At 39.0% G+C, this 25,769-nt stretch overlaps 1 protein-coding gene across 7 annotated transcripts; it reads right to left on the bottom strand.

Moving 5' to 3' along the window:
- Positions 1-973: 973 nt before the first annotated feature.
- Positions 974-25,769, bottom strand: CLK4 (CDC like kinase 4). Of its 7 annotated transcripts, none has more exons than XM_059698121.1 (14): positions 25,626-25,769; positions 21,522-21,682; positions 20,685-20,751; positions 16,652-16,874; positions 15,471-15,561; positions 14,998-15,064; positions 10,739-10,855; positions 10,482-10,648; positions 9,972-10,066; positions 9,600-9,729; positions 7,066-7,148; positions 3,312-3,391; positions 2,585-2,675; positions 974-2,497 (listed from the first exon to the last, which is right to left on the bottom strand). In XM_059698121.1, the coding sequence occupies exons 2-14, from the start codon at positions 21,643-21,645 to the stop codon at positions 2,357-2,359; spliced, it is 1,476 nt and encodes a 491-aa protein (XP_059554104.1). In that variant the 5' UTR covers positions 21,646-21,682; positions 25,626-25,769; the 3' UTR covers positions 974-2,356. The 7 variants fall into 7 exon arrangements, with proteins under 7 accessions (XP_059554104.1, XP_059554102.1, XP_059554105.1 ...); XM_059698119.1 differs by having other exon boundaries at positions 25,579-25,734; XM_059698122.1 differs by lacking the exon at positions 20,685-20,751 and adding an exon at positions 17,993-18,050 and having other exon boundaries at positions 25,579-25,734.

The following is a 25,769-nucleotide window of genomic DNA, read 5'->3' as shown; positions in this document are numbered from 1 at the left end:
GCTCAGTTGTTGAGTGTTGACCTATGTACCAGGAGATCACGGTTTGATTTCTGATCAGGGCAGATGCCCAGGCTGTGTGCTCCATCCTCAATAGGGGATGTGCAGGAGACAGCTGATCAATGATTCTCATCACTGATGTTTCTCTCTCTCCCCCTTCCTCTCTGAAATAAATTTATTTATAATTGAATAAAGAAGAGGGGGAGGAGAGCTGGCAGCAGACACTCAGATAATGATCCCAGGCGTACCACACTAACCACTAATCATTTCTTCCATCCTACATAATTTATTGGTGTTTCACTTTAAATCCTAAAATTCTAGGAATTAGGCTAAGAATTAACAAATCCCATTTGTGAAGAATCTAAGTACTTTTCAGAAGGGAAAAGGGGTTAGCAATGATAAACTTAGTGAAAAAAAATCTGGAAGCCTGGCCGGGTGAGTCAGTTGGTTGAGGCGCCATTCCATATACCAAAAAGGTCATGGGGTTCAGTTTCCGGTCAAGGCACACACCTAAGTTGCAGGTTCAATCCTGGGTTGGGGTGTATACAAGGAGGCAAGTGATTGATGTTTCACTCTCCTCTCTCAAACCAATAAACATATCCTTGGGTGAGGAATAAAAAAAAAAGGATATTTTTCTTTCTTCCGATATGCCAAGATCAGCTACTCTGAGAGAATGAGTTTCTGATGGAGGCTGTGAACATTAATTTTGGAACTTGAAGCACTGAGCAAGCCTAGATAGTACAAGCAGCTTAGCTAGCACAGTGGCACTGGTAGAATGACAATGAAGGGGAAAACAAAGGATGGCAGGCATCTATTGATCCCGGTATCAACACTGCTACATCCAGGAAAGATCTTTTCGTTACATCTAATGTTCCTTTAAGAAAAACCTTATCACATATAATACAATGCAACTATTCAGTGCATCTACATTCATTATATGTAGATGGCATCAGAGGCCTAAACATAATTTATGGAGTGATTTTGTAGTAAAATTTATTTCAGCTTTCTTAAATGCCTAGTCAACTTTAAGAATATAACCTTATTATACTGGCAAATGCCCCCTGTGAATAATGTAGGGAACCAAGCCCTGTTTCAATATTTGTCATACAAGAAAATTCCATGCATTTTGTTGAAAATATACGAACAGGTGAAACTCCAATCTCTGTGTAACACACTTACAAAATGGGGATACTTTTAACAAAAAACAACCTGCATCTCAACAATCAATTATAAATTCTACAATAAAAAATATTTCTATCTGGCAGATTGAACAGAACCAATAGTTTTTGTTTTACTAAATTAAGTAACGTTTACTATGTAGTTTTAATGTGGAAAACAGGTAATAGTAAGAAAAAATACCTATAGTCAAATAAAAAGTTCACCATGTTAAACCACCAATCAGGGTCTAGAAATTTCTGCATTTCTTCTCCAAATGTTTTCCAATCAAATAATTCCTTTTCTCTAGTAGAGATCAACACAACTATATATTGCTTAATAATAACCTCAATTCTCATAGGCTGAGGTTTAAATATTTACCTCATTTGATAAGGAAACAGATGTGAGACATTTTCAAGACTCCTCAAGATTTGGCATTAAAAACTAGCACCTCAGTCTTCAGAATTCCGGTTTCTATGTTTGTGACTCACTAAATAGCTACTGGAAAACAGGACTTTCAAGCTGACTTTCTAGTTAAGATTTTAATCTTAGAGGAAGTATGTATGTGGTTTTTTTTAAAAACCTATCATAATAGACAAACTGGATGGTTTAATACTACTAACATCTCCCACGGAGACAAACACAATACTTATAATAAAATGCTAAGAATAAACATTTCCTATGGGTTCTGATTTCCAATACCTGGCTACATAGAGTAATTAATACTTATTACTTGTTGAACAATACAGGAAAAACTTTTAAATATAAGAAAAGTTCCGAATTTGAGGTAAAGAATATTCATTCATTAAGAATAAAGTAGTCAAGATTTCCTTTTACTCAAAAAAACAAAAACAAAAAAAAAACAAAAAAAACACACACACACACAAAACAAAACTTTAAAAGCCTGCCTCCATGTATAAAAGATAAGATCAATCACATTTATCACTGGACACAAAAGATAGTCAAAGGTCTTTAAAAATGTTAATCTCAAAAAGAAAAATTAACTTTTATATTTCATTCACTATCAAGACCATACTTGCTTAACAAGATAATTATGCTATTGATACAAAACATAGCGTATTTACACTTAACTGTACAAAATAATTTAATGCTTACAAAAATATTAGAATGTTTAGAGTTGACAGACACAGTCTTAAGTAATCTCTGCTAGAGAAGTATACAGTTAAGACCACTGATTTCCTTTTCATTTGTTTTTTAATAAGTCAAAAAAGGGATGCTGCAATGCTTCATCTAAGGTAATTCTTTTCACTGGATCATACTCTAACATTCTTCGAACCAGGTCAAACAGTTTCTCGTGTTCTTCATCATGACAAAGCATAAATTCCTGTGGGGGGAAAAATGTTTCTTTTAGAAAGATATTTAAAAATAGCTGAAACATTTTTTAAACTTTTAAACCATTTTTTTCTTTTACCTTTAATGGTTTGCAGCGTCTCCTAACGTATCTACCAGCAGAACTATGTTCATCCCAATCTAGCTGGTTATGGTGAAAATACTTGCGTTTTCTATAGGAAGAAATCTGGATTAGTAAAAATAACAAAAGACCCCCATGTTTACCCTGCCTACACCAGAACAGATGAAAGTATAAGCATCTCAAGGTATATATTTCTTAAAATCTTAACAATAATTATGTATCAGACAGCTCATAGAATACTTCCGTAATCTTGTACACAGAGACCACCACCAGCTTTAAAAACAGAAGCCTCTGGATCCATTCTTATAAATTCTGATTTCCGTATTGAAGTGGGGCTGGAAATCTTTGAAGAACTCCATGGATGACTTCTGAGGTACAGCTGTGTTTGAAACTCACTATAGTGCCTTGTGTAAGGACATATAGCTGACTTAGCACCAGTATAGAATTCTAACAGATATGACTCCAAAATCAGGCTCTTTTACTACTCTATTTATTATTTGTATATAAAGTTAGGAAAACAATTATGCAGAGGTAATCTTCAGTGTCAAAACCACCACTCTGTTTACTAGATCACAGGTAAATACTGTCATTACTTTTTAAAAACTTTATGAAAACTTCAAAATATGCAATCCTTGGAAAAAGCAATAACCATGAAGTTGAGTTTTTCTGTAGTTTGAATATAGGCTATTGCATGTACTCAACAAAGGTCTTTAATCTTAAAGCATACCTTGTTTTCTGAATCATGTGTGTTGGTATAGGTCCTAATATTCTTTCCATCATTGCCAGGTGCTCTTTACTGTCATGAGTCTGAAAAACGTAGGGGAAAATATTTAGCATTTTTCATTTCTGTGTATGCACAAGAAAGAAAACCATAAGAAAATAGTACTGACATAAAAGGACTAAATTAGAGTTTATACAATTTACATTACACTCTCCTTCAAATAGGGAACAATACCAAAAGAGTTGTATTATCTGGTGCAAACCCAAAAAAACAGTCTTTCTGAAATGAACCTGTATGGCTCTGTATTGCAGAGAGGCATAATTTGTTTAAAGTAAATTGATCAGTTTTCTTATTTATTTGTATCTCCTGCACTGTTTTTAACTGAGGAATTACTGGGGAACATTATCAAAAAATACTGTGTCCTTAATTTAAGCAGTTGCTTAACCAAAATTAACCTCCATTACCCAATGAATAGCAATATATTAATAACACTTACTCACACTAGGCAATAAAAATATAGTCCCAATAATTCTTACAACAATCCTGAGCTGGTATATGGGAATATGAATTTCAAAGAGGTAAACATACTAGCTCAAAGTCACAGAGCTCAGAAATGAGGAAAGTTGAGCTATGAACCCAAGTAAAAACTCATTCTTAAACTATACATTAGCAGAGCTCTTACTGAAGTAGTACAGAGAAAAATGTCACAGTTAAAATGTGATGTTTCTAGAGCAGAAATTGGCAAACTTTTCCTGTAACAGACCACATAGTACATATTTTAGGTGTGGATTGTCACAACTGCATATTCTTTTTTGTGTTTTAAAGAAGGCATCAGGCAGGATATAGTTTGCCAACCCTTGTTCTGAAAGCAGAGGTGGTGTGTAACGCTTTTTTAAAATCTATCAACTGTTGTGCCTGGCACACTGCTTTCAAAACATTAAGTACTTAATTTAAGACAGGAATAAACATAATAGCTCCACATTTTAATGAAGTTCCTTAGTTGAAGAGTATGTTGTAAGGTGAAATCGAATATAAACCTTATCTCAAACCAATGTTAATAATCTGCATTTCAAAGAACCCCAAACGAAAGGAATCCAAAGAGGACCACACCAAGACACACCATAATTAAAATGCCAAGAGCAAAAGACAAAGAGAGACTCTTAAAAGCAGCAAGAGAAAGAAAGTCAGTTACCTACAAGGGAGTACCCATACGACTGTCAGCTGATTTCTCAACAGAAACTATGCAGGCCAGAAGGGAATGGCAAGAAATATTCAAAGTGATGAATGCCAAGAACCTACAACCAAGATTACTTTATCCAGCAAAGAATTGAAGGTCAGATAAAGAACTTCACAGATAAGAAAAAGCTAAAGGAGTTCATTACCACCAAACCAGTATTATATCAAATGCTGAAAGGTATCCTTTAAGAAGAGGAAGAAGAAGAAAAAGGTAAAGATACAAATTATGAACAACAAATACACATCTATCAAAAAGTGAATCTAAAAAATCAAGGGAATACATAATTTGATGAACAGAATAAACTGGTGATTATAATAGAATCAGGGGCATAGAAAGGGAGTGGACTATTCTTGGGGGGGGGTGGGAGAGGGGTGTGGGGGATGCGGGAAGAGACTGGACAAAAATCCTGCACCTATGAATGAGGACAGTGGGTGGGGAGTAAGGGCGGAGGGTAGGGTGGGAACTGGGTGGAGGGGAGTTGTGGGGGAAAAAAAGAGGAACAAATGTAATAATCTGAACAATAAAGAATTAAAAAAAAATAATCTGCACTTCACTTAAGACCTCTGTAATTTAAATTACAAACTCATTACAAAGACAGCATGTATTCTGCTTAACTTTTTCTTGACCCTATCATTTATTACCATAAAACCAGACACTACCACCTTGAACTAACCAATAATCGTGATTCTAGATATCAAGCTTGTCTATAAACTCAGAGTAATTTTAACAGTATCTCTATGGATTAAACAGAAGCAGTGAGCACATACACCCTGCAATAGCTACCCAAGTCTAAACTCATCATAGCTTCTCCTCACCCTATTTGATGTAACTTCAACCTTATTATGAGCCAGAATCTCGTGAACTCCCTTCCCCTCCCCACAACCACAAAACAGAACGCCCTAACACCCTGACCACATCACAACTTAAACAAGTAAAAGTTTTCATAAAAGGGACACATTATCCCTCCTGGGCTTTTTTGGTAGTAATCTCCAAATAAAGGCCAAATGGCAACCTCATAAAATCATTTTCATTTTAAACCAGCCTACATCTGTAAATCACTCATCAGTGGTTCTCAACCTGTGGGTCGTGACCATCTGAAAACACATATAGCATATCAAATATTTACATTACGATTCATAACAGTAGCAAAATTACAATTATGAAGTAGCAACGAAAATAATTTTATTGTTGGGCATCACCACAACATGAGGAACTGTATTAAAGGGTCGCAGCATTAGGAAGGTTGAGAATCACTGCTACTTCTAAGATAAAACAAATACCTTTTTATGGAGAATAAATCCATTATGAATCAATCAGTCCTTGCCTACTGTCACAATTTTTCTATTTATGCAAGACTGATGCACCATTTATTCTTCCCTCACAAGAATATGTTCCTTTAAACTAGTACCCATTCAAGATACTATTTCTTTGCCTGGCCAGTGTGCCTCAGTGGTTGAGTGTCAACTCATGAACCAGGAGGTCTCGGTTTGATTCCCGATCAGGCCACATGCCCGGGTTGTGGGCCCAATCCTCAGCAGGGCGTGTGGAGGCAACAGATCGATGATTCTTTCTCATCACTGATGTTTCTATCTCCCTCCCTCCCTCCCTCGCTCCCTCCCTCCCTGTTTAAAAACATTTAAAAAAATAATTAAAAAGATATTATTTCTTTTCCTGACACGACCCTCACACTCTAGTTTTCTGACAAACTCCTACGCTTCCTCTAACAATGGCTAAAACTCCCTACTCCTTTAATGATGCCTTCTCTAAGAAAATTTAACTGTTCCCTTTTCCTGGATCCAACTATACTTTCTACATTGATCCATTACAGCAAATACCACATTATACTGTAAGTTTCCTCATGTCTCTCTCTTGTATGATTTCCTAGAATAGATATTGTCTTTTATCTTTATGAAGCCAAGAGTGTAACAGATGCTTAATAAAATACAACTATTGTTCCGGAATTCTTTTATATAAAAAAGTGCCTTGTTGCCTGGCATGGCTCAGTGGTTGAGCGCTGACCTATGAACCAGGAGGTCATAGTTTAATTCCCAATCAGGGCACATGCCCACGTTTTAAGCTTGATCCCCAGTGTGGGGTGTGCAGGAGGCAGCCGATCAATGACTCTCTCTCATCATTGATGTTTCCTCTCCCCCTCTCCCTCTCCCTTTCTGCTTGAAATCAATCAATATATATATTTTTTAAGAAAAAATAAAGCCATAGGTTAGTCAATGCAACCAGAACTGAATTAAAACTGGCCACAGTAGCACCAATATAAATTTATGATTATCTGTAACAAAAAATGGAAACATAAGACAGTATGAACATCTGTTAAAAATTCCAATAATATGTAAAGTGAACTGACCATTCACTAAGAGTAGTTTTTCATTCAACTATGGTTTTAGAGAAGGATAACCATTTTGCATATATAAGTTTTAATCTTAAGAATGGCACTATGGCAACTTTTCACATGGAAGCCAAATTTTACATGCCTTTAAAACTTAATAATATTTATTAAATACGTACCTGAAAGACTGTGAAACCAAGGTAATATTCAATAAGAATGCAACCTATGCTCCAAACATCACAAGGCTGAGACCAACCTAAAGCTATTTAAAAACAAAAACAAAAATTTTATTATGTAATAATTTTTAATTGCCAATTTACTAGATCCTTCTGTAGATGAGTACTCTCTTTATATAGCTCCTTTGGGAGAATATGACAGTAAGTTCAGGGTTTATATTTTGAGTTTTACTTTTTAATCCTCACCCGAAGACATGTTTTTATTGATTTTAGAGAGATGGAAGGTGGGGTGAGGAGAGGGAAAGGGAGGGAGGGAGAAACATCGATGTGAGAGTTATCAATCATTTGCCTCCCATACGCCACCCAACAGGGCTCGAACCCAGAACCTGGGTATGTTCCCTTGCCAGGAACTGAACCCATGATCCTTCGGTGCATGGAACAACATTCCAAACAACTGAACCACAATGGCCAAGGCTACATTTTAAATTTTATATCAAATATTATTCTGTATGTTCTTAGTCCTCCATATCCTGATATCAAATTATAGCATTTAACCCGGGGGAAGGGCATTTAATATGAGAGGGACTAGAAAATATTTCCCAAGTATAACTACCAATTTGTGGAAATATTCCATAATCTCTGAATTACTTGTGCAATGGGAGTACTATTACACCAGTTCATGGTTGTTCCAGGAAATTTTACATTTTATTAATGCAAATATAATTCGATATTTATCCTCAGAATACAATTATTAAGCCCTTATCAATTATCATAAGCTTGATGCCTGAGTTTACTTCTTCCATTAAAGAAATAATATAGTTTGACATAAATTATATACGAATCATAATGAATATTATATGCAGTTTCACCTATAATCACGATTATATATATCAAGTCATTTAAAGTTCACATAGAGAGGGACCTATATATGTACTTTCAAGCTGTCTATACATGATCACATATACTTTCTCCTTCAGGATTCTCAAATGGCAATACTATTTTGGAAAGAAAATACTCAAACTTCTTGTCTATATTTAATTGGAAAGGAGATGAAAAGAATAAGCCATACAGATATTTTAATCCGTTAAAGATCAAATAATTAGTAAACAATAATGTATAAATAAAACCTACTTTAAAAGACATTTCAAGTACTTTTAGTAACATCACTGAATTTAAAGGTAAAGGAAGAGAAATAATACATTCAAGGGCCTTGACTATGATTTAATCATTTTTGTTAACCCTGACAATGCATATCACTTGAAGAAATGGATAATGGAGCCTGATTTCTACTTATATGCCCATACAACATCTGCAAATAATAGAGCTTGGACTTAAGATGAAAGTTTTTTACCCCAGGTGACTGTAACTGCAGCACACTGCTCTAAATCATCCTATTCTGATGTGTCAGTTCTCATACTCTTTGGAATTCTACAACATTCTCTTTCACTAATCTCTCTCAAATTTATTACCAAACACCCCAAACCTGAGATTAACTGACCTCAATTGTGGCACCTGACTACATCTTCCTCTCCTACCTAATTCTGCCTTAATCCTCAGGATAAACACTCCACAAACACATAGAGGACCCTTCTAATCTCCCAATGTGGTCTCTTTTGTCAAGGTCAGTAATACAATTTTGAATTTATACCAACTATCCCTATCCTGGCCACACTTGGAACGTCATTATTACTGAAAACTACTGTATTTTATCCAAGCTAGGAGGCCATTAAGTGTAAGACACACCACTGTTGTACATAACAAAGAAACGTCAATTGTTTTGCGTCCTCCCCACATTTTAATGTGGGGAAAATTCTGAATTTAAGTTGATAAAAGCCAGGAATTTACCCCCTTCTGAGCTCTAAAAAATATTTTACTATCTAACCGCAGTTGGACCTTACTTATGGCCAAGTTATACACTTATTCCATTTAAGTAACTCCCCAAAGCACCTGATCTGAACTTTCCCCACTATCTCCAAGCCCCCAAATACATCCCTGAATTCCCAGCTCTATTAGCATAACCTGGTCTCTAACTTTTCCATTTTGATGCATACTCCCTTACTGAATTCCATTACTTTAAACCGGCTCCTTAACTCATTTTATTTTCCAGCCTTTATCATGTGAAAGGCTTTCAAAGAAGTTCTCTTTTATGCTAGCTCTTTCTTTTCCTCTTGGCTTTCCTTCACCCTACATTTAGATGTCTGCTAACCAAATTAGCATTATTACCAGCACCATGCTTTGATGAAACAAAAATAGATATATCACTTCAAAATCACATTGCTGTGATGTACTTAGCCAATACAGCCTGTCCTTATAATCTCAGAGGATTAACTTGCTCAAAAATAACCACCACCTGAAGTGTCTTCACACATGGTATCATATTTTTCCCACTTAGGAAAAATATTTACAGTAATTCCGATTCTTTTTATGAAAATAGCAAAGCATTTCCTGTATAGTGCATCACCCCACCCCCTGGCAAAGCTTAAAGAACAAAAACCTCTTCTTCAATTACAGTATCAGGAAGTCTGCTGTCTACTAACCCAAAATGACCTCTGGAGCTCTGTAATGCCGTGTAGATACCAAAGTACTATGATGTTCATCATCGTATGTTGCACTTCCAAAGTCAACAACTTTGATATCTGTGTTTTTCAGTGTGCGTTCATCACGTTTCTAGAGACAGACAGTTGAGTAAACATGAAGATCAATAAAGATATGAAATCTTTTATAGCACTATACAAAGGCTTGCATTATCTTTTTGGAATTTCAACATAGCCCCATGATAAAGGCGAAGAAAGATATGTTTTTCGGGTTAATATAAGAATAAGCCTCAGAAGTGAAATTCCTCATCCAATGATCAACAAGCTAAATTATTTTTAAAAGAACCACTAAAATTAAAACAAGTTTTAACTTACCATTTTAGAATTATATTTGACTACATAGTCAGACTTCACAAATAAAATATTTTCAGGCTTCAGATCTGTATGAGTTAACTTATTATGATGCAAAACTACAAGAGAATAAAAACACATTATTAGTTTCACTTACAAATTTAATCTGTATCGGGGAGAAAAAAGAATTAGTAGTGGATACAGGGGTCAAGAAGGGTTTTATCTTAACAATACGCAGTTTTAGTGACTGCTTGTGTAACAAAAACTTTAAAATTCTGATGTTTAGCCCTAGCCAGTTTGGCTCAGTGGATAGAGTGTCGGCCTGCGGACTGATGGGTCCCAGGTTCAATTCCAGTCAAGGGCAAATGCCCGGGTTGCAGGCTCAATCCCCAGTAGGGGGCATGCTGGAGGCAGCCGATCAATGATTCTCATCATTGATGTTTCTATCTCTCTTTCCCTCTCCCTTCCTTTCTGAAATAAATAAAAATATTTTTTAAAAATTCTGATGTTTAAGGATTTATCAAGTATACTTACAATTTATTGATTGGCAGATCTGATAAGCCATCTGCCTGATGTGGTCAATTTGAAATGGTAGAAAGCTATTTTCTTTAATGAAATCATAGGTACTAAGTCCCAGCAATTCAAATACAATACAAACATGACCATGGTGATCAAACCATTCTAGCATCTGGACGCATCGGCTAAAATAGATAAAAATAAAAATAATTCAGTTCACAGAATTCTGATTATTTTATATAACATGATGGATCATACTTCACGTTTATACTTACAAAACACTGTTGGGGTCAGTAGTATTTAAGTGCTCCAATACTTGGATTTCTGAGCGAGCTGCTTCACGGTATCGACCTACATTTTTAACGATTTTCACTGCTACATGTATGCCATCCCTTAAAAAAAAAAAGTTAAGATGAAATGGTAAATGTAGAGAAGCAGGATGAAAACATGCAGCCTCTAAAGCATAATCTTATTAAGTATCACTTACTCTAATACTATTTTTTCTAAAATATAATACCAGATTCCATAAAACATCTTTTTATACAAACATTAATGAAACAATAAACCTCAAATAGAATATGCTACTGCTGAAATCATTTGCTCATTACTAGGCTTGACACACTCTGTGCCAGATAATGTACAGGTATGTGTTAATGATGAAAAAGGCAGGACTTGTCCATGTGTACCCAATAGCCCAAAGGAAAAGAGATATGACCAACTTATGGTAAGGTTAGAAGTGCTTGGTATGAGGTACAATGGAGTAGAGGAGGTAGAGCCAAACCACTGGGGGTTAAGGGAGCTTAGACTTCCTCAGAGAAGAGGTGATATATCCCTAAACCTGTTTGTCAGAATTAGTAGGGAAACGGAACATTTGGCCAAACAGACACCATCAATGAACCATGAAGTCAAGAATATGTTCAGCACATTCACTAGTACTAACAGGCTGAATTAGCTATAGTACAGAGCAGTGAGATTCAAATTGGGGCACCTATAACTTCTTAAGTAGAGTCAGGAGTGATGTGAGGAAATGGATTTCCAAATCTTCAACTTTCTTTTGTTCTCTTTTGTAAGTCTGATCATCCAGATGATGAGCCAGAACTCAAGCTCTACTAATTTACATGAGAAAGGAAAACTGCCGGGGTCCAGCCCCAGCGGGTCCAGGGGTTCCCGAAGTAGACGGAGTCGGCGAAGAAGGAATGACACGGAGACAGCGTTCAGTTGATCAGCAGCCTAGCCAGGATCTCCAGCCAAGTTCTGGTCTCGATCTCCAGAGAGGTTCTGCTCAGGTTCTCCAGTCAGGTTCAGTCACCAGGTTCTAGTCAGGCTCTTCTGCCAATCTCCGCAGTCAGGTTCAGTCCAGGATCCCCTGCCATGCTCTCTCGCCAGGCTCCGCCTCCAGGCTCCGAGGCCCGTCCCTGTCCAGGATCCTCCGGCATGCTCTCGCCAGCGAAGTTCTTCTGTCTCTAGAGAACGTTCTGTGTAGGTTCTGTGCCTAGGCTCTGTCTCTCTTGGTCCTGTCTTCCAAGCCCTGTGTCTTGCTGTCTTGTTACATCTGTATTTATACCAGTTCATTTTAATCCTGTCAATCTCTATTACAAAGGTTAGGGCGTTTCTTATCTCCATTCCAGGGAGTAAAGATTATGTAGCTTAAGCATGATTGTTTGTAGTTAAATTGATTAACTACCCGCCTGGCACTTAGTTAAGGAGTTTCATCCCCTCCCTAACTTCAGGGAAAAATCCCTACCTGGGGAAACAACCTTTCTCGGAGAGGTGACCTTGGTTAAAACACAGCGCCAAGAAGGTGAGCAAACACATTAAGAACCGTATGCCATATATGCCAGGTCCCTTGAAACAGCAAGGATGGACCGGCTCCCGGCAGAAAACCCCATGTGCCCCTAATTAATTAGATTAAGACATGTGCCTTAGACTATAAAAAACCCTTTGAGGCAAATTTTTCTATCGTCTAGGCACAAACCTTTTCCCAAGTTTGGTGGTTTCCAATTCACTGCTTTCCACAGAGTCCCAATGACGTTGTAGGCTGATAAATCATTAAAATTTATTATTATTATTTTAAATATACTTTTTATTGATTTCAGAGAGGAAGGGAGAGGGAAAGAGAGATAGAAACATCAATGATGAGATGGAATCATTGATCAGCTGCCTGCTGCACGCCCCTATTGGGGATCGAGCCTGCAACCCGGGCATGAGCCCTTAACTGGAATTGAACCTGGGACACTTCAGTCCGCAGGCCGACTGACGGTCTATCCATTGAGTGAAACCAGCTAAGGGCTAATAAATCATTAAACATTATTTTGGCACATATCTCAACTTTAAATACTATTGATTGGATTATGTTGGTTAGATAAGAGTCTTGTAGTCTCAAAAATTTTTAAAAAGACATTAAGAGGACAGTTGATAAAATCTGAATGAACTCTGTAGATCAGCTGGCAAAATTTGAAAATGTAATATAATATATAAAGGAAATACTGTAAAATGTTCACATTTGGCGATTGTGGATGAAGCATATAGTCTGAAGATATTTTAAAATATTTAAAAATTTCGCCCTGGCCGGTTTGGCTCAGTGGATAGAGCGTCGGCCTGCAGACTGAGGGGTCCCAGGTTCGATTCCGGTCAAGGGCATGTACCTTGGTTGCGGCACATCCCCAGTGGGAGGTGTGCAGGAGGCAGCTGATCGATGTTTCTCTCTCATCAATGTTTCTAACTCTCTATTCCTCTCCCTTCCTCTCTGCAAAAAAATCAATAAAATATATATTTTTTAAAAATTTCAATTCATGTTCAGATTTTTGTTGCCAAGAAGATAGGGTGATAATAAAAAATATTTAGAATAATGTTCTGTGTGCAAGGGGAAAGAAAATAAGTTCAAGGATAAAACATTTCCAGGGGCTAAAGAAGGGTCTGTTCATGGATGGTGGTAGGTATCAAGTTGTTATAGCATTTAGATTCCCTCAAAGTCATTTAAAGAGATAATTTTAGGGGTCAATTTAGAAACATGCAGTTTCACTAAATTATCTTAAGAAGTTCACTTACAAAATCGATTGCAAACCACAGAACAGAGGTCCTGAAGGACAATGTTAACACATTTCGTACCGCTCAGGAGTTTTCTCGTGTTTCGCGCGCCATCTGTTAAGGACCACTCACGAGTGTTCTCGTTTTTCATGCCCATGGAAAAAGGAGCGAATCTAGATACTTATGTAAATTTTGTTTGGTCTCTCTTCATAGAGGAAAATGTTTTACGCAGTGCCATACATTAAAAAAGTACTAGGAACTTTAATTGTTTTTGTAAATAAAGATGTTATAATTATTGAAAAACAACACCTAAAGTGCATTATGATGATTTAAATAACGTGCAGTTTGCCCAAAAACGTGCGGTCCCTGGCGTATGTCTTAAGAGATTTCTATGTGGTACACAATGTGTTAAAATGAGGCAGAGAGGGGCAAATCACATTCCGTAGGCTTTAATATAATCAATCAATCTATCTCTATCTCTGTATCAAACCCTAATATGCAAATAGACCAAATGGTGGAACCGAACAACCGGTCGCTATGATGTGCGCTGACCACCAGGGGTCGCATGTGGAACATGGTGGGTGTCAGCCACGGCAGGATGGTGAAGCAGGTGAGCGGGGGCGCTAGACCAAGGCAGGACGGCTGGTTGCTGTCATTGGGGCGAGCCTCTGGCGGCTATTGAAAATTCTTTGCTCGCGCACTGAGGTCCCACCCTGCACTCACACCTGCTGCGGGCGCCAGCTCCCCCGGTGCCATCATCGGGTATGAGCGGCAGCTGCAGGCCCTGATCGCCCCTCAGGGCTTCTCTACCTCCCCCTGCTCCTGAGGGGCAATTGGAGCCAGCAGCCGTCTCTCGCACTGGCTGCTGGCCCACTTGCACCCTATGCTGGTGCTGGCCCCAATTGCTCCGCGCTTTCAGCCAGTGTGAGTGGGGCTGGTGCCATCAGCATGTGGGAGCAGTGGCGGTGGGAGCAGGCCTGCTGGTAGACAGGAGACTGGGGCTGCAGCGGGAGGGGCCGGATGGGGGTGCAGAGGATGGGCTCCTGTGCCCACTGCAGCCTCACGGGCCACAGTTCCTTTCAAGGTGCAAATATTCGTGCACTGGGCCCCTAGTGTCTTTATAGTTTAAGAATTTAACTCTAACATGAAAACTTTGGGAATAAAGGTTTTTGAACCAAAATGAGACATGCTTTATTATCTCTGCAATTCAAAAGTAAAGTAAAGCACTCTGAATTTCTTATACAGCACTAAGGGCCTAAGTTCTGGGAAACTCTCTTCACCTGAACATGCACTTTAATATCAATCAACTCCATCTCACAGAATTTGTAAGCATTCTTGATCAAAATTCACACTCATGGTAAGTAAATCATGCACATAGTTCAAGAAATTTTGAATATTTATACATTAAGAAAATATGGGACTATCACTTAAAACATCACTTCATCATTATGGATCCTTCCTCACCAAAAGCATCAGAATGCGCAAGAAAGAAAAAAACCAAACTTACATGCCATGATCAATGCATTCTACAACTTTGCCAAAGGCCCCTTCACCCAAAGTGTCCACGATTTCATCTAAAGTGAGGGGGAAGAAAGAGTTAGTATAAGAACCTGAGTACTAATCATCTAGTTATTTAAACAATGAATGCTTAAGTGTGGAATACTTTCAAATGATTCTCTATCAAAGCATAACTAAGGTTTCAGCACTCAAATTATTTTATTTTCAGCTGCTACAAAGACAATTAAATAGAGCTATCTTTCTTGATCTAATCTCACATTTCACTGATTATTTTGGAGCTTTAGAGTAGAAATATTTAAATACTATAGAAAAGAAATGCAAAATAACAAACCCACCAAGAAAAAAAAAACCACCAAAAAACAAAGAAGCAATGAAGAATTCTTTAGCCCCCCGCTGACAATCTATTCTTAAAAAGATTATTCTGTCTGCAAAGTTTAAAAAGTGTTGAAAAATATTCTATACATCTTGCTCTTAGAACGTCTCCACTTTGACAGATCAGGTGACCCTCCTCATCATCCTCTATACTCCTGGATCTTTTCCTTCGGTGGCTCTTCTGGAACGGCAAGTGGGCAGCACCAAGATCGTCCAGCCAATCAATATATCAGAGTGAATTCAGGGCAGAATACGCAATTCATTTCATTCAGCGGGGAGATATTCAGGCATTCAGATAAGCACCAGGCCACGAACAGTTGGCAGGAGCAATTTCAAATTCAGTCCCCAGAAATTCACAGGGCACAGTTTATGTTACAGAAGAAAAACATGGCAAGGAACAGATTTTCAGATAAGATACTTAAAGTGGCAATAGAAAAAAACAACACAATTGTCTCTTTAAAATACTGATTTAATTGAAGTCTGAAATTAAAGAATGCAATGTCATGTTCTATTAATCTCTTGCTATAAAATAGCATATGCTGCGAGTTGAAATGTCTAGTTTGTCAGAAAAATGTTTTAAAATGTCCAAGATTAGTTGAAATGATTTAGCAATATATTCAAATATACATAACTAAAATAAAAGGGAAAAATAATGGCTGGTTAATTTCAATGTTCAATCTAATCAAAGCTAGTTTTACTGAAGAAAAGTTGGAGAGGAAAACAGTATTTCAAAGATTACTGATCAAACAACTCGGAGTGTTAAAAAAAAAAAGGGCACGTTTTTAAAAATACATTTCCCATTCAGCACCTATCTTCAGAACTTCAATGGAACTAGCTGCAGACAATAATGCAGTGTGCTATGGGATGATAATATACAGGGCATTTAGGCATTCACCTGTGCAACTTTCCATATTTGCTTCTAAGAATCAAAAAAGGGATTTCTTTTAAAGTAAAAAAAAATAAAAAAATTCAAAATGAAAGATGGGGGTTCATTATTTCATAAAATTATATTATAAAACATAAAAACAATATTTTTAGTATTAAAATCAACAAACTTGTGATGTGGTCTATGGGAAATGAAATGATTAATACGGGCAAATGAGGACTAACTAATAAATACAGATTAGTTATGAGCATTTGGAAGTTTCCTTTAAGGATTCAAGTAATATAAACAGAATATACAATATAATTCAAGTATTAAACTTATTGGCTCATTAAGAACTTTATACACAAATAAATATCCACCCCAATTAAAACAAAATCACTCATACCGAATGTGATTGATGACTTGAACAGTGTCTATTATGCTTCCTTTTAGGACTGCTTCTCCTGCTCCGGACTGAAGATTTACTGCAGTGAATTCGGTAACTGCTTTCAACATCTCTGTGATAATGCCTAGGAACGTATCTTTCGCAGTACTCATTTCTGTATTCATCAATGTATCTCCTGTCCCGATAATCTCTCTCATTCAAGGATCTTGCTTCTAAATAATGACTGCAAACACATTAGAAGGTTTCAAATTATTCTCTTCATTCTAGAGTAATGTGGTTCAAACAAAACATTTTTCTCAAGAATTCCTGGTTTAAACAGCTAACTCAATAAAAGAAAAAAATTCAAATTGATGAATTAGAATTTATACTTATCATAAAACTTAAGAAATAATTTTACTTTAACCAATAAGCAAATGGGTTCCTATTTCTCTATTATATAGACTGCTGTTAAGCACCTCATATCAAGGAACAAAGCTTGAGCCAAATCATTCCACTATGTTCAGTGTTTACTCGATAAATGTCTCTTTGCCTTCTGGAGAAAGTTAAAACCAAAAATTTACAATACTGCATCAGATTTATGACATATGCATCTGCAACTAAGCTTTTTTTCCTCACACAGCCACACACCATTGGGGGTAGGCAACACAAGATTCCTTTCTCTTTTAATGTGATTTTTAAATATCTCTGGCACACAGAGAATTCTTTCATAAAAGGTGGTATATTAGATCTAGAAGGAATCCTAAATGTACTGCAGCCCTTTCATTTTACAAATGATAAGATCCCTAGAAGAAAATGATTTGCAAGGATTGCAGAACACATTCTAACTGATTAAATGGACGAATTTTACCACACACAACACCTATCCCATGTCCTTTCCTTTTTGTACTTCTAACTTCCTGTCATTCCTTTGAAAAATAGACAAAAGTAGCTTTTAAAGATTGCTTCATGTGCCAAAGACATCTAGAGTATATCCCCTTCAAATGAGAAAGGGATCTTGTAATTGCTTGCCTAGAATTACAAGAGACCCACCACCCTACTCCCTTTGCATTTCTAATATCCTATTATGTCTGCTTGTAGTAAAACACACAAGAATTCTATATAGAAAACAGCTTCATTTAGTGCCACAGTGGTTAACTTCTGAATCTACAGATCCCTTTGAAAATCCGAAAGATCTGGGCCCTATTTCACCAAGAAATGCACCAATGAATAAACAAAACTTGGTAAGGAATTTCAGAGATCATAGACCTCAGCAAGTCAATGTATCCCAGTTAAGTAGCCTTGATAAGATGGAAAGAAAAGGACATAGATTCAATTGGCCCAGTTTCCCGCCCCCCTCTCTACCTGGGTTGAGTGTCCTCTTCAACAGAGTGCGAAGCTTCAAGAGGATGCACATGGAGCACTGAGGGAGAGAGGGGACACCTGCCCAGTCAGACAAATCAGCTAAAATAATCCTGACAAGCAACGGAGTGACAGATGTTGACTAGGTTGCCCTCACCAACCCCTCTACTTTCCCCAGAATATGCTGTTACTCTTTTCTCAGGGGGCTGGTTTAGGCAGAAATAAAGAGAGGCATCTCTAAAATTGCTACCCAACAGAACTGGCATCACATACAGGCTACGGAGATGCAGAAGCCCCCTTTTCCCTTTCCCCAAAGTCTTAAGTTTTCCCCATTGGAAAAACAAATCAGGATATTAAGGTAAGGCTGTGGGCCCAGGTCAGGGGTCTAATCAGTTGGCTTGGATCTATCACAGAGAGATCTCACTAGAATTTACTATTCTCTTAAAGGCATCCTTCCTATAAAAGTCCAAAATCTTCCTATCAGAAAAAAACACCAATAATCTTTAACTGGAATAATACATGAGATTAGAGCTGCTCATAATCCATGAACAATCTATAGAATAACAAACATGAGGTGAAGTAATACCATGAGGATAAACTAAAAAGATGAGGACCTCTTTAATCTGTAACAACCAAGGCTTAGAGAGTATATAAACAAAGTGTATAGAATTATAGAGCTCTGCGGAGTGAACAGGATGAAAAGATTTAATTTCTAAAAATGTTCACTAAATGCCCACTGTAGTCCTTCAAAATAGCCAAGACTAATGAGGCTATTGACATTTGTTTGTATTTGCACACAGGTCCTGTAGAAGATAATATATACATAAGCCCTGCCAACAAATGGACTGTTTGTGATTACTCACATAAAAATAAAGCACAACAATGCAGGAAATACTGAAAGGTTGCATATGAGTGCTGAGGGTCATAGAAGGGAAAGCACTCAAGCTTCTGAAAATGGTCAGGGAAGACTTCATGATAAAGGAAGAGCTACATCTTAAAGGGAAGTCAGGGTCTGGACAAAGTGGAAAGGAGAAATGACATGGAAAAGAATGGGATATTACCATTTTATACATTCATAGAGCACTTCTAGCCACAATGGCTTAGAGAGGTGGGTTTGTCTATGCATTACTCGGAAAAAGTAGACAATTCAAGCAAGAGCAATTTTCACACAGGGAAACATAGGCAATTAAAATTCAGGGGTCCTCAAACTACGGCCCGCGGGCCACATGCAAATACAAATATTGTATTTGTTCCCGTTTTGTTTTTTACTTCAAAATAAGGTATGTGCAGTGTGCATAGGAATTTGTTCCTAGTTTTTTTTTTTTTAAACTATAGTCCGGCCCTCCAACGGTCTGAGGGACAGTGAACTGGCCCCCTGTTTAAAAAGTTTGAGGACCCCTGAATTAAATAAACTGGGAAGAGACCATCCAACATCTTGCATGCCAGGCTAAGGACTTTAAAATTTAGGGCTTATCAAAGGGTGGTTGGTTATCAGCAATATAAAATAATGGAATTATTAAAAATGAAGATCACTGGGCCCCAGGTTCAGTCTCAATCTAAATCTTGTAATATTCATTTTAAACATAACTCCAAGATGATTTTATTCACACTAAAGTTTGAGAATCATTGATATTGTGTTAGAAAGACATTAAAGGATTTTTACCACAATATATAAAGGTGGTATTTACAACAGCCACTTCACTCTTCCTAATACACTGTGCATAATTGACTGATTTAAATTTGTAGAAAGGGATACCAATTGACAGGCTACTGCCAAAAGACAAATTAGAAAGAAAAGCCACTTTGCAATTGCAATACATAAAAAAGGTAAAATAATTGACATACAATAAGTTTTCATAAATCATTAAGAAAAATACATTTTAGTAGAAAAATATGCTAAGAATACAAAAAATAATGTTCAAGTAGTCAATAAATATGACAGTGGACAAATTCACTAGAAATTAACAAAAATCACACAGAACTCCATTTTGGCATTTCAAAATAGCCAAAAGTGGTGAGGGAAAGGAATATAAGTTGGTATAAAATTTCAAGAAAAAGACATTAATATGCAGCAAGAGTTTATACCCTTTAACCTGAAAATGTCCCTTAGACTCTATTTTCAGAAAATAATCAGAGGCATGATTTGTATATATATTTTAAGAACAAGTAATTAGAAACAATTTATATCCAAACAATGGCAAGTTACCTTCTTTATACTTTTCTGCATTTTTAAAAGATTTTATAAAACACACTCTTTTAAAAATATTAATCTTCAAAAAGACTAGTAAAATGTTCTAGATTATGGAGAGCAATTACCAGACCTCTCCAATGCCAAAGTCGAAGAAGCTACTGGCCTGGTGGTTAATTGGATTTAGTATCATGTTTCCGTAGTTAATTATGAACATGAATGAAGTTTATCACTGAAATCACGACGTAAACAATGTATAGTAAACCTGCGTGATTAGTATTATTATGATGTTAAGCCTTACAGAGTATTTTGTATTTCATTAATAATAGGGTATAGTTACTTTTCTATTATACATTAATTAGCTCAGGTCATTAAAATCCTATCAGAAGCTACCCCCTTCCTCCCAAATAACAGTATAACTGTGAATGATCAGCCTGCACTACCATCAAGCTCGCTGTTCTACAGAACAAGTCTGTTTTAGGACGGAGAAGGAAAAAAATTACATACTGTTTTTTAAAGTAACCCCAGCTGGCTAATTTAGAAAGCAATCTGGTAAACAGTCCCAATGGAACATCTGCACAGAACAAGGAGAAAACATAGGACCAACAAAACACATGAGAAAAGAAAATTAATGGAAGACAGGATGATAGAAACTCTACTCACCTAGCCTTTTTTAAACTTTTAAGAACTTTAAAATTCCTTAAATTTTCTATTATCTCCAAATTTTACACCAGTAATAATACATTAAAACACAACACGTTATTAGAAATTTTTATTGAGACCCTTTACTAAATTACTGGCTGCTACCTGTACAAAGGAATGGTTTTTATAATAACCACACTTCTAAAACCCCCAAATATATCCACTACTGGCCTTCTCTACAAAAATAACCTGTTAAACATAGTCTAAGCGACAAATCCGCAATGTACTTTAACATACCCAAATAGCATATACTGCTTTTTTCATCTGGAGTTATAGTCTCCCTGTCCCTCATCCATTGAACATTAAAGGAGCACCCTAACATACATATCTCCCTCATATATACAAGTTTAAGGCACTGAGTGTCCTATTATCAGTATTAACTTTTTGTGTCTTACCCTACATTACTGGCAGCCTGAACTGAACTGTTCCCACCATTCCCAGAGAGACATACACCGATATAAGGGTAGGAAAACTGTTTTTCATAGCTTTAGCCTCAGCACATATAGTGTCTAGCATATAATAGGCATTCAATAATTTGTGAATATTTGATTGAATTATAAAATAATTGACAGATGAAAACTACATAAGTTAATAATAAATCACTAAAACTATTAATGTTAAAATGCTACTAGTTCAATTTACCAATCAGATTCTTTAAACTGGTGATGTGGTTCACAATGTCTGTTCTCTTGTGTACTACTGTGGGATCTCCTCTTCCGTTTGTGGCTTCCACTGTAGCTTTCATGGCTCCAGCGCTCTCTACCATCCCAATGAGGGCAGTGAGTTCTTTTGGAATGCCGCATCTGTTAACGGAAACAAGTGAGTTGTGGAGATTATATATGATTGTTTAGCAAATAAAATAATATACATTAATGTTATCCTAACTAATAAAAGAGAAACATGGTAATTGGCGTACGACCGCTACCCTTCCCATTGGCTAATCAGCGAGATATGCAAATTAACTGCCAGCCAAGATGGCAGCCGGCAGCCAGGCAGCTTGAAACTAACATGAGGCTTGCTTGCTTCAGTGACGGAGGAAACCAACGTTCCCCGCCGGCTTTGCCCGCCTCTGAGCCTGCAGTTTAAGAAACACTGTAACAAATATAGAAGCTAAACAAAACCCCAGAAACCTGCTTTCAGTGAGCCCGGGATCTCAGAGCTAGAGTTATACAGTTGTTTCGATTATAGAACTGAAACAAACCAGATACCTTCTTTCAGCAGCAGAAGCCTCAGAGCTGGAGCCAGAGCTAAAGCTGGCCCAGAATAAAAAAAAAAGAAAAAGAAAAAAAGGAGCAGTTGGGAGCTTCAGTCGGCCTGAAAACAGCCCTCATCCCCTCACCCAGGCTGGCCAGGCACCCAGTGGGGACCCCCACCCTGATCCAGGACACCCTTCAGGGCAAACCAGCCAGCCCCACCCATGCACCAGGCCTCTATCCTATATAGTAAAAGGGTAATATGCCTCCCAGCACCGGGATCAGTGTGACAGGGGTCAGTGCCCAAACCCCCTGATCGCCCTGCGGCTCTGTGTGTGACAGGGGGCGGGGCCACAACCTCCCTATCTGCCCTGCTCTGTTCCTGACAGGGGAAGGCGCCCCAACCCCCTGATCAGCCCTGCTCTGTGTCTGATAGGGGGGAGCTCCCCAACCCCCTGATCGCCCTGCGGCTCTGTGTGTGACAGGGTGCGGCGCCTCAACCCCCTGATCAGCCCTGCTCTGTGTGTGACAGGGTGCGGAGCCCCAACCTCCCCCCCCCCCAAAGGGCCCTGCTCTGTGTGTGACGGGGTAGAGCCATAGCCTCCCCATCGGCCCTGCCCTGAGTGTGACAGTGGTGGCGCCCCACCCCCCACGGGCCCTGCTCTGTGTGTTATGGGGTAGAGCCATAACCTCCCCATCGGCCCTGCCCTGAATGTGACAGTGGTGGCACCCCAACCCCCTGATCGGCCCTACTCTGTGAGTGGCAGGGGGGAGCTCCTCAACCCCCTGATCGGCCCTGCTCTGTGCATGACAGGGGGGAGCTCCCCAACCCCTTGATTGACCCTGCTCTGCGCGTGACAGGGTATGGAGCCCCAAGCCCCCTGATGGGCCCTGCTCTATGTGTGACAGGAGGCAGCGCCCCAACCCCGATTGGCCCTGCTCTGTGCATGACAGGGGAAGGCGCCCCAACTCCCCAATCAGCCCTGCTCTGAGCCCGACCAGGGGCTGCACCTAGGGATTGGGCCTGCCCTCTGCCACTGGGGAGCAGGCCTAAGCCAGCAGGTCGTTATCTCCCGAGGGGTCCCAGACTACAGGCCGGGCTGAGGGACCCCCCCCCCAGTGCACAAATTTTTGTGCACCGGGCCTCTAGTTTATATATAAATACCCAGAACATGGGGTCATACGGGCACTAAAATCTTTTGTAGGCAGTTTCCCAAGGCATGGGGTACTATTCCACTGGCATGTCAGATGATTTTAACTTTACACTTAGGACAGATCTAGGACTAAATAATGAGTCACACTGTGAGACCTTAATGGATTTTCTTTCAATTCTTCTGGATAAAAATTCTCAGCTTGGTGCTTGTCTTCAACTAACACTTCCTAATATTTAAAAAATATAAAAAGAACCAAGGTTCAGTCTTCGAGCCTTCAACAGTATCTAGCCAGAAACGAATAACTTTTTTTGGTTTTATTTGTACCATTACCTTATTAAAGTAAATCAGTACCAATCTGCTAATTAAGTTACTGATATGATTCCTTTTAAATATGGACTAATAAAAAGGGAAATACTATTACAAGTGTCATGCAGCTTTGGCAAAATTCTGCAATACAAATAGCTTCAGTCAGAGAAACACTTCGGGATACTAAATAAAGGTAAGTGTTAAAAAGTAAAGAGCCACAGCCCTAGCTGGTTTGGCCCAGTGGTTTAGAGTCAGCTTGCGGACTCTCCATCAAGGGCACATATACCTTGGTTGCAGGCTCACTTTTTGTCTCTCCTCTCTTCCTTCCACTCCCCCTCCTCCCCCCCCAAAATCAATTGAAACAATATCCATTGAGGATTAACGAGAGAGAGAGAGAGAGAGAGAGAGAGAGAGAGAGAGACAGAGAGAGAGAGAGAGAGAGTATAGAGCCATCAATGAAGCTTATTTTTTTAATTTTATTGATTTTTTTCCAGAGAGGAAGGGAGCAGGATAGAGTGAGAAACATGGATCAGCTGCCTCCTGCACACCTCCTACTGGGGATGTGCCCGCAACCAAGGTACATGCCCTTGACGGGAATCGAACCTGGGACCCTTCAGTCTGCAGGCCAACGCTCCATCCAGAGCCAAACCGGTTATAGCTTCTTTTTCTCAAACATGCAAGAGTTCCTCTCTCTAAATCTTTTGACCCTTCAATTATCAAAATTGTATTTTAACCACATTAGAAACTCTTTAAAACAGAGGTGGTTAAGCGCTCTTAAATGACATCAAGCAAAATTACAACATGCGATTGACATAGTCATTATTATGACCGCCCATTATTATGCAATCGTTGCAAAACTTATGTGTTTGCTTTAATTTTTTCCCATCCACTATCAGTCTGCCACAACCAGCTCACCTCGAACGAGGCACACTTCTCAAATAACCAAAGTTATCAATATGCAAATATTAAAATTCAAATAAGCATCTTAGGAAAACCAAATATTTTTATTTCTCTAAACAAGCTCACTACTTTAAATTTAGTTCTACTGTTAGGAAGTGTCCCTCTCTTCCCCACCCCCGCTAACGTTCAGAAATATTTTCTCAGGTTAAGAGAAGAATCCTGGACTCACACTCTATGGATAAGGCTCCTCCTGAGTACACACAAAAAAGAAAGATTACCTAGAATTATTAAACGACCTCTACTTAATAAAGAATCCTAAGTGCTAGGATCACAAGATACTGTTCAAGTAAAACGCCAAGTGCCAGGAATGCAGATCTGCTGCAACAATGGTATGCTCCACCGAAAAACGGTGCCGCACGAAGGACAAACCTCTGCACATTTCTACCCTCACAAGCACCAGCTAAACAAACACCGGGACGTGGACTCGCAGTTCCTCGGTCGCCCGGCCCCCACGGCCGGCCTTTGGCACCGTAACAGACAGGAACTAATGTTACACCCTGGAAAACCCGGGTCCGGAAGGGCTTGAGCTCCGACAACACAAACCCGAAAGGCGGCTTCCCCAGGGTCTCCCGACCTGCCTTCCGCCTCCCCGGCGGAGCCGAGCCTCCCGGGCCGCGAGGCGAGCAGCCAGGCCCCCTGGGAGGAGTCAGTGGCAGAACCGCAGTCTTTCCGCCCAGGACATTAAATCTACCATAACACCTACGCACCCTTCGATTTTAATTTTTTTAAAAATATATTTTTATTGATTTTAGAGAGGAAGAGGGAGAGATAAAAACATCCACGAGGAGAGAGAATCACGGATTGGCTGCCTCCTGCAAGTCCCCCACTGGGGATCGAGCCCACAACCCGGGCATGTGCCCTTGACCGGAATCGAACCTGAGACCCTTCAGTTCGCAGGCCGACACTTTACCCATTGAGCCACACCGGCCAGGGCGCACCCTTCGATTTTAAACCAACCGGCCGAGTTGTGTCCGAAGGAACCCCAGGCGCCGAGGCCCCAACCCGGTCGTTTCTCCGACACCTGACTTCGACCCCTAAAAAGAATGGGATGCCACTCAGCCCAGCACATCCCACCCGAAACTTTACCTCTGCTAAAGCCAAAGGCCCTCTGCCGAGCAATGAAGCCAACCCACCGTCTTAACTCTCCAGCCTCTGCGCCAAAAACCTTGCAAAATGGCGGCAGCGCCGTCTTCCTAAAATCCCCAGGCGGCCTCCAGCCCCACCTCCGCCACGCAATCGCGCCTGCGTGACAAAGCCTCGCGCGCTCCCGCCCCGCC

Source organism: Myotis daubentonii, chromosome 5 (genome assembly GCF_963259705.1).
Source record: "Myotis daubentonii chromosome 5, mMyoDau2.1, whole genome shotgun sequence".
NCBI classification, from domain to species: domain Eukaryota; kingdom Metazoa; phylum Chordata; class Mammalia; order Chiroptera; family Vespertilionidae; genus Myotis; species Myotis daubentonii.
This window is presented reverse-complemented; position numbering and strand designations above follow the sequence as displayed.